Source organism: Mesocricetus auratus, unplaced genomic scaffold, assembly GCF_017639785.1.
Source record: "Mesocricetus auratus isolate SY011 unplaced genomic scaffold, BCM_Maur_2.0 Super-Scaffold_100014, whole genome shotgun sequence".
NCBI lineage: Eukaryota > Metazoa > Chordata > Mammalia > Rodentia > Cricetidae > Mesocricetus > Mesocricetus auratus.
In genome coordinates, this window is record NW_024429197.1 from 8914039 (window position 1) to 8926319 (window position 12281).

The following is a 12281-nucleotide window of genomic DNA, read 5'->3' on the forward strand; positions in this document are numbered from 1 at the left end:
CTGATATTCAATCCCAAAGGGGTTGGACCCACTAGTTGAGAACCACTGCCTTAGGAGAAACTTTCTTGGGGTTAAAGAAATGACCCAGAAATAAAGATCATTGGCTGCTATTCCAGAGAACCAGGTTTGATTTCCAGCACTCACATGCTGTTCAGTTATTTGTTCTTCTGATCCCAGGTATCTGACAGTCTTCTGGCCTGTAGGTACCAGGCACACATATGAAGTACACATACATCAACTCAGACAAAACACCTGAGCATCTTATTCGAAGGGCTTCTGTCTTCCTTCCCATAGAAAATTTCACAGAACTCCTAAAAGCAATTCCATTTGATAACATAATGTGGTTTGCACATACTAGAGGCTATTTAAGCCTCAGATGTCACACTTGTAAAGAAACTGCTACAGGAACAGTGGTGCTCTGGGTAGAACACAGGCAAAATCAGATTTGTGCTTGGTTGAATTCAGGACAATGACACCAGTTACTATTTTAAAAAGTTGCTTTGGGGCTAGGCGGTGGTGTTGCATGCCTCTAATCCCAGCACTAAGAAGGCAGAAGCAGGTGGATCTCTGAGTTTGAGGCCAGCATGGTTTATCTACAAAGTGAGTTCCAGGACAGCTAGGGCTGTTACATAGAGTAACCTTGTCTCAAAAAAAAGGTTGACTTGGGCTGAAAAAATGGCTCAGAAGGGGCGAAAATGCTTTCAGCCCAAGCCTGATGACCCAAGTTTGGAATCCATATAAAGGAAAAATAATTCCTGGAAGCTGTCCTCTAGTATGACACATATACTTGCACTTACAAGTCATAGTGCTGCCTTTTCTTCTCGAGTAGAATGTCTCTGTAGCTTTGAAGTCTGTTAAAGAACTCACTCTGTGGGCCGGCCTGACCTTAAACTCAAAGAGATCTGCATATCTCTGACTCCCAAGTGTTGGGATTAAAGGTGTTCACACCACCACTGCTCAGCCATATATGTCTTAGGGTTTTTTTTATTGCTGTGAAGAGACACCATGAGCACAGCAACTCTTTTATGAATAAAAACATTTAATTGAGGTGGCAGCTTACAGTTTCAGAGGTTTAGTCCATTATGATCATTTGGGGAGATTGGCAGCAGGCAGACATGGTGCTACATTTTGTGGGCAACAGGAAGTCGACGCACAATCACACAGAGGAAAGCTTGAGAAAAAGAAACCTCATAGCCCGCCCCACAGCAACACACTTCCTCCAATAACCATGCTTCCTAGTAGTGCCACTCCCTTTGGGGGCCATTTTCTTTCAAACCAATACAATGTCCTCCTAGCTCAGGCTGGTCGAGTACTCACTATGTAGCTTTGAGATGGCCTTGAACTCATGGAACTCCTGTGTCTCCTAAATTGCCATATCCAGCTTAAAGTTGCTTTTTGACTTACCACTAAAGTCAGCTTTCTAGACATTAACCTGGATTCATAGTTTTCCAAAGGGAACATCCCTCTTTCTTGTGGAAGAATAATAAAAAAGTTAGATTGTTACATAGCACAGATTTGAGAAGATTAAAAAAAAAAAGTTGTTTTTGGTTTTTCTAAATAGGGTTTCTCCATATTGTTTTGGAGGCTGTCCTGGAACTCACTCTGTAGACCAGGCTGGCAAACTCTAACATCTGAGCCATCTGTCCAGTCCCAGAAAAACAATGTATATAGTAACCATCATAAAAAAAAAAAGCCGGTGGTGGTGGTGGTACACACCTTTAATTCTAACACTTGGGAGGCAAAGACAGGCGCATCTCTGAGTTCAAGGCCAGCCTTGTCTACAGAGTTCCAGGACAGGCTCCAAAGCTGCACAAAGAAATCCTGTCTCGAAAAAACAAACAAAAAGATCATCTGCCATTTGCCTTCCCCCCAGCCAGCTCCACACACCTGGGTTAGGGACGATGGCGTCTTTTAAAATGCAGTTGGGAATAATGGTCCCAAGCATATGCTTGAGTGGTCCAGCTAGAAGTGAAGAGAGCACATACCTGTTAGAAGTAAAAGACCTATGGAGGACAGAGTAGCAACTCTCTGAACTGAGAAATGGTTTTGGTGATAAGTCCTGTCCTGCTGGAATGTACCAGTCACCTTCCTGAGGGAAAAGCTTGCCTATCACACACTGCCTGCTTTGTTTACATGAGAACAATGTTCCATATGACAATTGCTTCATGCCACATGGCCTCTCACCTAAACCTCCTCTTACCCAGACCCACCCTACTTTCTTCCATCTCTGCCTCTTCAAGAAACACCCAGAAAAAACATTTAGAACTAGTGTCTGATAACCTGATTACCTTCAGAGTCCTGGGTAAAGAGCAGGTTTGGCTGCAGATCTAACAGAGTAGGCCCATCTTGGCACTGAGTCTGAGGACTGTCAGGAAACTGCCCCAAGCCTTGATTCCTAACATTGGTTACATCTTGAAAAGGCATTTTAGTGTTGTGGGCGATGACCTGCTGGCCTTGGGAATCCTCCGTGAAAAGCTGACTCCAGGAGTCCCTGTCATTCCTTTCACTGTCCCAGGAAAACACAGAAAGAGGACAAGGGCTTTTTGTCACAAATAGTGGTTTTTTCCTACTCCAGGATTCGAACCTGTAGGCTTGAGGATGTACAGGAGCCTTCCTGTTTTCCTTGGCAGGCCCCTTTTCCCCCAGTTCAGCTTTGTCCAAGGGCTGACAGCATTTACCACCAGATGGCCTGATGTGACTTCCCATGCCTGCACAGTCTGTCTTAGATCCATGAAGCCATTCCCTTTTTCTCCTGGCCTCTCTTTGGTCCTGCAAACAAGAACTTTCCAAGTACTGGGTAAAGGAAGAAGCCAGGGAGGCTTCACTTGATCCAGCGCCCATCAGGATGCCAGGTTGGGGCAAAGACATCGTAGTCAAAGATGGTGTTTCCAAACTATGGCAGCCAGAAATCTGGGGAGATGAAGGAGAATGTCCAGCTTCCTGGATGTCTGCAGGAGTTGAAGTGGCTAAAGGTGATACCGAGCATTCATTCCCCAATCCCTGGACCGAACAGTCTAGCTGGGCTCTTTTGCATTCTTTGTTGATCTGATTTTCTTTGAAAGATAAAATGCTCTTCCAGTTACCATTTGCCATTCCTAATGAAATGAGAGATAATTACATTAAAAAAAAAAACTGCCTGGAGCAGGATTTTGTTGGGTTTTCTGAAACTAGTATCAGTTACTATAACTATTAGGTATAGGAGTTCTAGACTCTTGAAATAACTTCATGGCTAATTGTCTTGTTTTCAATCCTGCTTTTCTCTGCCAAATGCTCTTAAAACTTGAGTCATATATTCCCTTCCTGAAACACAGGACCAACCACTACCCAATACATCAAGTATGGTTTACAGTCAGTCAGACCACGGCCATCCTCTCCAACTCAGGTTTTGTTACATAATTTTTAACAGAGCAAAACATTTTGATTTTTTTTATTTACTGTGGTTCTATTGAACAATGGATCCTGCCACTATCTAACCACATACCCAAATATTATCCATAAGGAAATATTCTCATTCCAGGCAGTGGTGGTATACGCCTTTAATCCTAGCACTCGGGAGGCAAAGGCAGGTGGATCTCTGTGAGTTCAAGGCCAACCTGGTCTACAGAGTGAGTTAGTTGCAGGGCAGGTTCCAAAGCTACACAGAGAAACTGTCTCAAAAGAAAAAAATTCTCAGCAGATATTTTGTAAGGTCATAAAAAAAAATCACTATCAAACTCTAAAATTTTCTGGTAATAAGAATGTAGTTTTCCCACAATTCAGACATTTCATGGGAAAGTCAATGAAGATATTAGGATGCTAAATCAACCAGTTAGAAACTAAAATCTACCTAGTTTTTAGCTAGTCCATTTCATGAAGTGTGGGACCCTGTTCTCCCATAAGGATGAATGAAACGGAACTCCCAGTCCATCTAAATTATATAAAGATACAATTTTTAAAAAGCAGAATGGTAGATTCTTTTTTCTTCTCTAGAGTCACACCTGCAGAAACTGTTCTGTGAGACCCCTTCAAATTTTCTTAGAATTCAACATAGAGTATATAAAACATACAAGATTTTGTAACTAGGGAAAGTTGATTTTTTTTAGGAGGTAGCCCTGGGAGCCTTTCCTTGTTATATAAAATAAAAGTGTAAGTTTTATTTGGAGTAGGAACAGTGCACATTACGTTTATACAGCAATCCTGAGTGACACCAAGAATGGGTCCATTCTGCAGTGCCCACCCCTCCCCCAACCTGGCTCTGGATGCTGCAGCCTGCTCTGAGCTCTCAGGTATGCCCTTTCTCACTGCTCTATTCGTGAATACAAATATTTAAAATTAGACAGAGCAGAACAGGACCAGCAAAGCACATGTATAAAAGCATGTATAATATTACTCCAACATCTACAGTTCATCAATGTTTCAACACAGAGAAATGAACACAGTTGTTCTGCTTCTCGGATAATAAGATTCCCAAGCAGGTCACCATACCTGGTTGCAAGGTGACAAAGGACGCAATACTGGTCTGCCGAGTGCCTCTTCTTTGAGTAAAAGAAATACCAGGTTTTCTCTCTTCAGGAAGCAATGTTAGCATTTTGGTGCCTGGTTTGATTAAATGTGTCTGAAGGAGAAAAGTAATTGAACATATTAGTTCCAATTCTCTAGGCCGTTTGTACTGGCATCACCTCCCATTACTTCCTACCATCCTCAAGGAACACCTTACTTCAGGAATCACATGTTCCAACTAGCCCAGTCTTTCCAATTTCCAACAGTCGTCAGTAAGGCTGACTAAGGAGTATTAATCAAAGTACCCAAAGATGAGGCACTCTTCTTTAGATTTAGAAATAATTAATCCTCACTGGCAACTGAAACATTTTCAGTAGTTTTCAAATATTCTCTTAATGTTTCAGGACATGGCCACAGAACCACATAGGTTGGGTTCAAATCAGTCTAATATCCCTTTATGGTCAAAGTTCTTAAGAAACTCAGAATAGAAGAAACATAAACATAAAGGCAACATATGACAAACCTACAGCCAGCATTGTGTTACCTAAGGAAAAATTCAAAAAGCATTCACTAAAATCAGGAACAAATCAAAGATGTCTACTCTTTCTACCCTGAACCAGGGCTAGCAGTCTTAGCTGGAGAATAAGAGAAGCAAACGGAAAGGGATACAAATAGGAAACGTCAAGGCATTCCTGTTTATAAATGATGATATACATATAGACTCTACACACTACCAGAAAACCTTAAGAATAAACACTTTCAACAAGGTGACAAGATACATTAACATATATACATCTATAGCGTTCCGATATATCAATAACAAACATGTTAAGGAAGAAATCACAATCAAAATTACTTCAAAAAAGAATACCTTGGAATAAACTTAACCAAATAAGTGAAAGGTTTCTATAATTATAATGAAAACCTGAATAAAACATTCAAAAAGTTCTCCCATGTTCATGAACTGGAAGAATTGATACTGTGAAAATAGTTATCTTACTTTGGTTATTAATACTGTCAATTTGACAAGAGTTAAAATCACCTAGGAGGCAAGCTTCTGGGCACACTGGGAAAGGATCGTCTAGGTTATCTTCTGAGATGGGAAGACTCCCTCTTAAAGTAGGCAGTGCCATGCAGAAAAAGGAGAAAGCTGGCAGAGCCACCAGCAGTCATTCTCTGCTACTAACTGCAAATGCAGTGTGACTAACCACTTCAAACGGCTACCACCAGGATTTGACCACCACCAGGTACTATCCCCCTCCAACTGTGAGCCAAAATTAATTCACAGGAAACTTTTTTTTTTTTTCGAGACAGGGTTTCTCTGTATTATTTTTGAGGCTGTCCTGGAACTCGCTCTGTAGACCAGGCTGGTCTCGAACTCACAGAGATCCGCCTGCCTCTGCCTCCTGAGTGCTGGGATTAAAGGCGTGCGCCACCAATGCCCAGCAACTCACAGGAAACTTACCAAAGCAATCTACAGATCCCATGCCATCCCCACCAAAACATCAATATCATTCATCACGGAATAAGAGAAGACAATCTCAAAACTCATTTGGAAGCACTAAAGACCTTGGGTAACCAAAGCAATCCTGGGCAAAAAGAATAATGCAGGAGGTCTTGCCACACCCGATTCCAAGTTATGCTCCAGAACTGTAGTAATAAACAGCATGGTACTAGCATGAAAACACACATGCAGATCAATAGACCAGAATAAATGACCTAACATTAACCCATGCAGCTACAGCCACTAAATTTGTTTATAAAGATGCCAGAAATACTAACTGGAGCCTCTTTAACCAGAATGTGCTGGGGAAAACTGTAAAACAATGAAACTAGGCCACAACTAGTTCCAAATGATCAGATTTTAATGTAAGGGCTGAAACTTCTATAGGAGAAAATACTTAAAGATATACAGACACACAAGGGACTTTTTCTGAGTATGACTCCAGTTGTTCAGAATATAAAACCAATTAACAAGTAGAATCTTCTGAAATTAAAAAGTTTCTGTAAAGGAAACAGGAGCTGATGCAGAGACCATGGAGGAGTTCTGCTTACTGGCTTGCTCAGCCTACTTTTTTATGGACCACCAGCCGAGGATGGCACCAGCCCCATCAATCACTAATTAAGAAAATGTCTTATAGCTGGATCTTAAGGAGATATTTTCTCAATTGAGGCTCCTCCTTCTCTGATGACACTAGCTTGTGTCAAGTTGACCTAAAACCAGTCAGTACAGGGCTGGAGAGACGGCTTAGTAATTAAGAGCACTGGTTACTACTCTTCCAGAGGACCCAGGTCAAATGCTAATAATGGTCTATAACTCCAGTCTCAGGAAATCTGGTGTCCTCTTCTGGCCTCTGAGGGCACTAGGCATGTACCTGGTACACAGTCATACATACAGGCAAAACTCATAAAATAAATACTCATAAAATAAAACTTAAGGGGAAAAAGGAACCCTTATTCATTGGTGGTGGGAGTGTAACCTGATGCATGCAGCCACAGTGGAAATCAGTGTGGACCTTAAAAAAAAAAAACCCAAAACTAGCATATGGCTCACCTCTTCTACTCCTGGGCACATGCCCAAAGGCTTTAACCTACTGCAGAGATACTTGTCCATCCATGTTTATTGCTGCTCTGTTCCTAACACCAAGCACATGGAATCAATCCAGATGTCCATCAACAGATGAGAACAGATAATGAAAATGTGGTATACATACATAATAGAATTATCCAAATTTAAAGAAAATGTAATTATGCGATTTTTTTGGAAAATGGATGGAATCGGAATCTTATGTTGTCAGGTAATAAAGTCTCAGAAATACAAATACTGCTTGTGCTCTCATGAATTCAGATTCAAGTTCTAATTTATACAAATTGACATCTATGTAGAGGGTGAGATGATATAAATTCCAGGAAACTATAAAAGGGCCTATGAGAGGAGGTAAAAAAAAAAAAAACTTTAAGAGAAGCAGTGAGGGTAATAAAATGTGTAAGATAGTGGAAATCCTGTGGACAGAAGGTTTGGACCAGGAAAGAGGTATAGGAATGAAGGTGGTACCAGGAAATAGAACTCACACACAGACACAGACACACACACACACACACACCCTCTTAAGGAAACCTGCAGCTTTGCATGCTGTAAAATATAAAATACAAGCCATGAGACAGCAACACTGCATGGCTGGCTTCCCTAGCTTGGAAGCACTTTCCAGACCAGTGTATACCCACGCTGAGCACTGTGGTCTTCATGAACTAAGTCAACATGAGATTTGGACTTGGGGAAGCTTAGGTAGGATCTGCAACTGGCAGATGACTTGCAGACACCCACAAGATCCCTTCAGTCTATTGCTCAAGCTACACTTGTATTAGGGAATAGCCAGTGGAAACTGCAGGCTGAATGACTGATCCCAGAGCTCACAGACAGCCAAGACAATGGAGCTCCCACAGCCCAGGTAAAACGATCATGAGTTTCCATGTGATATGTTCTCCTGCTAATGTGATCATATTTTTCCATGAAAGAGAGAGGTCCTTATTGCTTCACTTTGAACTTGGGGAAAATTCCGTGGCTATCTTGACTAACAACCTAAATTACCAAACCAGAATGCATGAACTTCTGCCTTGCTCCCTGGAGATGCTCATGCTTGGAATCTAGCCAACACATTTTAAGACACCCACACTGGCATATGGGTCTTTCAATTTTATGTGAACACACATATCTTAAATATGAGAAATACTGTGAATGATATTTGAGACTCTACATGCAAGACGCTGAAGTGCAAATAAAACAGACTCTGCCCTGGAAAAGTTTACAGCTTTGAAGAGAAAACAAGCTATTAATAATACTCTATATATGCTAGATTCTATGAAGAAACTTCAGAAAGCTACACATCAGAAAATTGTAAGCCCTTAATTGGCAAGATATCTGAGAATAAAGCTTTTTACAGCCAGGCTCAGTGGTACCGGCCTTTGTGTCCAGCACTCAGCAGGCAAAGCAGGCAAAGCTCTGTTGAGTTCAAGGTTAGATTGGTCTACATAGTGAGTTCTGGGCCAGCCAGCACTACATAGTGTAATAAAGCTTTTTGGACATTATTAGTTACTTCTCTAATGCTGTGCTAAAACACCATGACCAAGGCAACATACAGGAATTTGTGTTTAAAATTCCAGAGGGTCAAGAATAGAGAAGTGTGGCAGCAAAAAATAGGCAGAGGGATCACATCTTGAACTGCAAGCTTGAGACAGAGAGCACAAGCTAGAAATGGCACAAGTCTTAAATTCACAAAGCTTGCCTCCACTGACATACTTTCTTTAATGAGGCCACGGCTCCTAAGCCTCCCTAAACAGCACCACCAACTGAGGACCAAGTATTCAAATGGCCAAGACTATGGGAAGATCTCCATCAAGACTATGGGAAGATCTCCATCAAGACTATGGGAAGATCTCCATCAAGACTATGGGAAGCAGCACTCGGGAGGCAGAGGCAGGAGGATCTCTGAGTTCGAGACCAGCCTGGTCTACAGAGCGAGTTCCAGGACAGCCTCCAAAGCCACAGAGAACCCCTGTCTCAAAAAAAAAAAAAAGACTATGGGAAGATCTCCATCAAGACTATGGGAAGATCTCCATCAAGACTATGGGAGATCTCCATCAAGCCACCAGGCATCTTTGGTAGGCACTAAAGGAAATTCAAAGTGCTGTCAGGTAACGACACTGTCATCTGTAGCTGTCTTAGAATACCTATGGCCAGCCGGGCGTTGGTGGCTCACGCCTTTAATCCCAGCACTTGGGAGGCAGAGGCAGGTGGATCTCTGTGAGTTCGAGGCCAACCTGGTCTACAAGAGCAAGTTCCAGGACAGCCTCCAAAGCCACAGAGAAACCCTGTCTCGAAAAACCAAAAAAAAAAAAAAAAAAAAAAAGAATACCTATGGCCTTGGGGACCTACTGAACACCCTCAGTGGAGTGAAAGAGTCTGAGAACAGAGAGGAACTCGAGTACAAAGTCCTTTGGCTGATTCTCCTATCTCAAAATGTGTACTTTGTACTGCTGAAGAAAGTTGGCCTATGAGCTTGGCATGGTGGTGCATGCTTGTAATTCCAGAACTTGGGAGGTAGAGACAAGGATCATTAGTTCAAGGCCATCCGCAGCAAGCAAATTGGAGGTCATCAGCACAGGTGGGTGGGGGGTGATTTTATTTGCTGGGTATAGGTGTGCATGACTATAATCCCAAGGCAAGAGAACAGATACGGACTCATAGGGCCAATGCCTTTTACACGAGTCCCAAACATGTTTTCCTTGGAGAGTTTCAACTGGAGGGCTTAAAGAGCGCAGATGTGAGTTCTAGGAGGTGGTATGGTTAGTACCCAGTCAGTGTCCGGTAGGGAAAATCAACAGTCTGTCAGACAGGCTACACTTGCTGTCCCTCAGGGAACTGGTCACCAGCAAAAAGCTGTATAAGGCAGGTAACTGGATTGACCACACTGAGAAACTTAAGGGTTCCAGATTAGGGTACAAACTTGAAAACTGTTGGAGTCAGTGGCCTCTCTGCTTCTGGCATGAGAAATTGTAACTTCTAACTAAAATGGATGCCAGGATGGCATAAAACATAAGACGATTACAATCTTACATTTGCCAAGCTATAGTGTAGATACCATAAGTGCTGCCATCCTGGGCTCCATTATTGTTAAGCCTTTCCACTTAATGAAATAAAAGTTTGCTTCTCTATTAAAAAGAAATTAACATCAGACAGGAGTGTTAAACACTTCCACAGTCACTTTACTGGAGATCTCCAGCCAATCTTTACCCAAAAAAGCTCAAAGTCCTCCCACTCACCCCTCAGAATGAAAGTAAGTCACTAAAACAGCAGAGAAAGCAAAGCTGGAAGGACTTGTTCACTCACTCAGCAGACAAATATTTACTGAGTAGAACTGCTTGAAAGACTACCAGATACTTTCATTGTAATGAAGAGAAATACAGGACTCGGGACCCCCCACCCACATGACCACCACAGAGCCAAATTCCAATGCAAATACAAAGGGGGTCATTGAAGCAAACCGGGAGTTCAGTCCATCCAACAGCACTCCAACGCATAGGGTGAGAGGAGTGGCCTCAAAACAGCAGGGGAGGGGCTTATAAATGAAAAACCAACAAGAAACCCTGCAAGCTGAGCAAGGTACATGCCTTGGAGTTATCTGATTGAAGTAGGGGGATGACTCTTTGGCCCACCAGCCCTGGGGTCAAGTAACCATTTGGAAATTCCTGTTAGGACATCTAGTGACCATGACACGATGTTTGTTAGTCCTGTGACCTGCTGACTCGACAGGACGAGGAGTCCTGAAGCGATTTTCCTGGAACTGGATTTAGGGTCCAGTCAGGGACTTCTCAAAATGGTGTCTAGTCTAAAATGGTGTGAGTTCCGCCTGGCCCCACAGAACATATAGCATGTAGTATGCCTGATGGACAGTGCCATGGTGGAAAACAAAGAGTGTGGCTTATGCACAAAGGCCCCTGTGTCTGGGGCCAAGGAAGAGCACATGCAGAGTACAGCAGTGTAACTGTCAGGTCCCTCCACACTGGAGCAGACAGGTGCAAAAGCGCCCGGCAGGGGCGTGTAGTTTAGCGGTGGTGAGAGCGAATCATGATCCACAACGAACCCACGTGGGAGTTGGTTGATGGGGGGGAAAAGAAGAGGTCCTAACAGTCAGCCCGGAGAGGAAGTGATGAGGAGAGAGAGAGAAATGGGACAAGCACATCCTGCCAGGTGATGGGGGCGGGCCAGCATAGTGCCTCAATGTTAACAAGAGGTACCTGAAACAGCAAGGTCAGTGCGGCTGGAGCAGACAGAATGAGGCAGAGGAATGGACCAGACGAAAAGAAGCTGAATGGTGTGAGCATATACACATCCAGTGCGGTGGGACTTAAGGGAGCTTCTGGTTGCTACGGGGGGGGGGGGGGGGTACATTTAACCAAGCAAATGATCATTCTGGCCCATGTGGGAGACAGGGTAAGAAATATGACTATAAACTAAGCATTGGGGCATACTCTCATGATCCCATATGTGGGAAGCTGAGGCTGGAGGGCTGAGTTTGGGAACACAGTGGGACCTTGTCTGAAGAGGGAGAGGGACAGAACTGAGGATACAGTAGGTGGCAGAGGGAGGGCTTGCATACCACACGAGAGGCGGAGACACAGTGCGGTCCTATGCTCAATCAAGGGCAAACGCATATTAAATGCCCATTACAGCCTCCAGCACCCCAGGGATGCCCACTTAATGTTGGGCCAGATCCCCGCCGCGCATTTTCGATATTCCCCCGGCAAAGCTGCTGGTTCTAGCAGGCTGGGGAGAACACACCCTGTGGATGACCCTAGTTGCGCCTGGGTCAGGACGCCACAGGACGACTCCAGCTTAGGCCGCGCGCGGCCCGTCGCCCCGAAGCCGTCCTCCCTCATCCCGGCCCCCTCCACTCAGGCGTCCACAAAGCCCGCGTGTCGCCTCAACGACGGCGTCCCACCTGCACCTTCCTCCTCTTCAGCGCCGCCGCGTCCAGCCACACGCCACAGGCCTCCTCCTCGGGGCCTCTGCGTTTCATGGCGGCCTCCGCAGCCGCCCGTGGCGGCACCGCGCGTTTGTATCTCGCGCCGCTGCGGGAGGCGGGGCCTCGCCGAGGCCGTCGAGACGTAGGCCCCTCCTCTGACCACGCCCAGTGCGCTAGTGAGAGCTGGGCGTTTCCCGGGTGCTGGTCTCCTCTTCCCGCCTTCCTAATCTTTCCTGTGTGAACCCTGGAGCAGAGTTCCAGGAAGCCCTCTGCGTGCGT

The 12281-nt window shown here is 44.2% G+C and overlaps 1 protein-coding gene across 1 annotated transcript; it reads right to left on the reverse strand.

Annotated features, from left to right (window-relative positions):
• Nucleotides 1–1156: 1156 nt before the first annotated feature.
• On the reverse strand, nucleotides 1157–12113 carry LOC101834833 (aurora kinase A and ninein interacting protein). Its single transcript, XM_021232677.2, has 3 exons — nucleotides 11979–12113; nucleotides 4465–4594; nucleotides 1157–3095 (listed from the first exon to the last, which is right to left on the reverse strand). The coding sequence occupies exons 1-3, from the start codon at nucleotides 12054–12056 to the stop codon at nucleotides 2266–2268; spliced, it is 1038 nt and encodes a 345-aa protein (XP_021088336.1). The 5' UTR covers nucleotides 12057–12113; the 3' UTR covers nucleotides 1157–2265.
• Between the last annotated feature and the right edge of the window lie 168 nt (nucleotides 12114–12281).

Excerpts from the sequence above, each read along its gene's own strand:
- LOC101834833 (XM_021232677.2), bottom strand. The coding sequence starts at position 12,056 with ATGAAACGCAGAGGCCCCGAGGAGGAGGCCTGTGGCGTGTGGCTGGAC. Across the intron at positions 4,595-11,978 it reads TGAAGAGGAGGAAGGTGCAG|ACACATTTAATCAAACCAGG; the intron begins GTGGGACGCCGT and ends TTTCTCCTTCAG. Across the intron at positions 3,096-4,464 it reads CTTTGTCACCTTGCAACCAG|GAATGGCAAATGGTAACTGG; the intron begins GTATGGTGACCT and ends TCATTTCATTAG.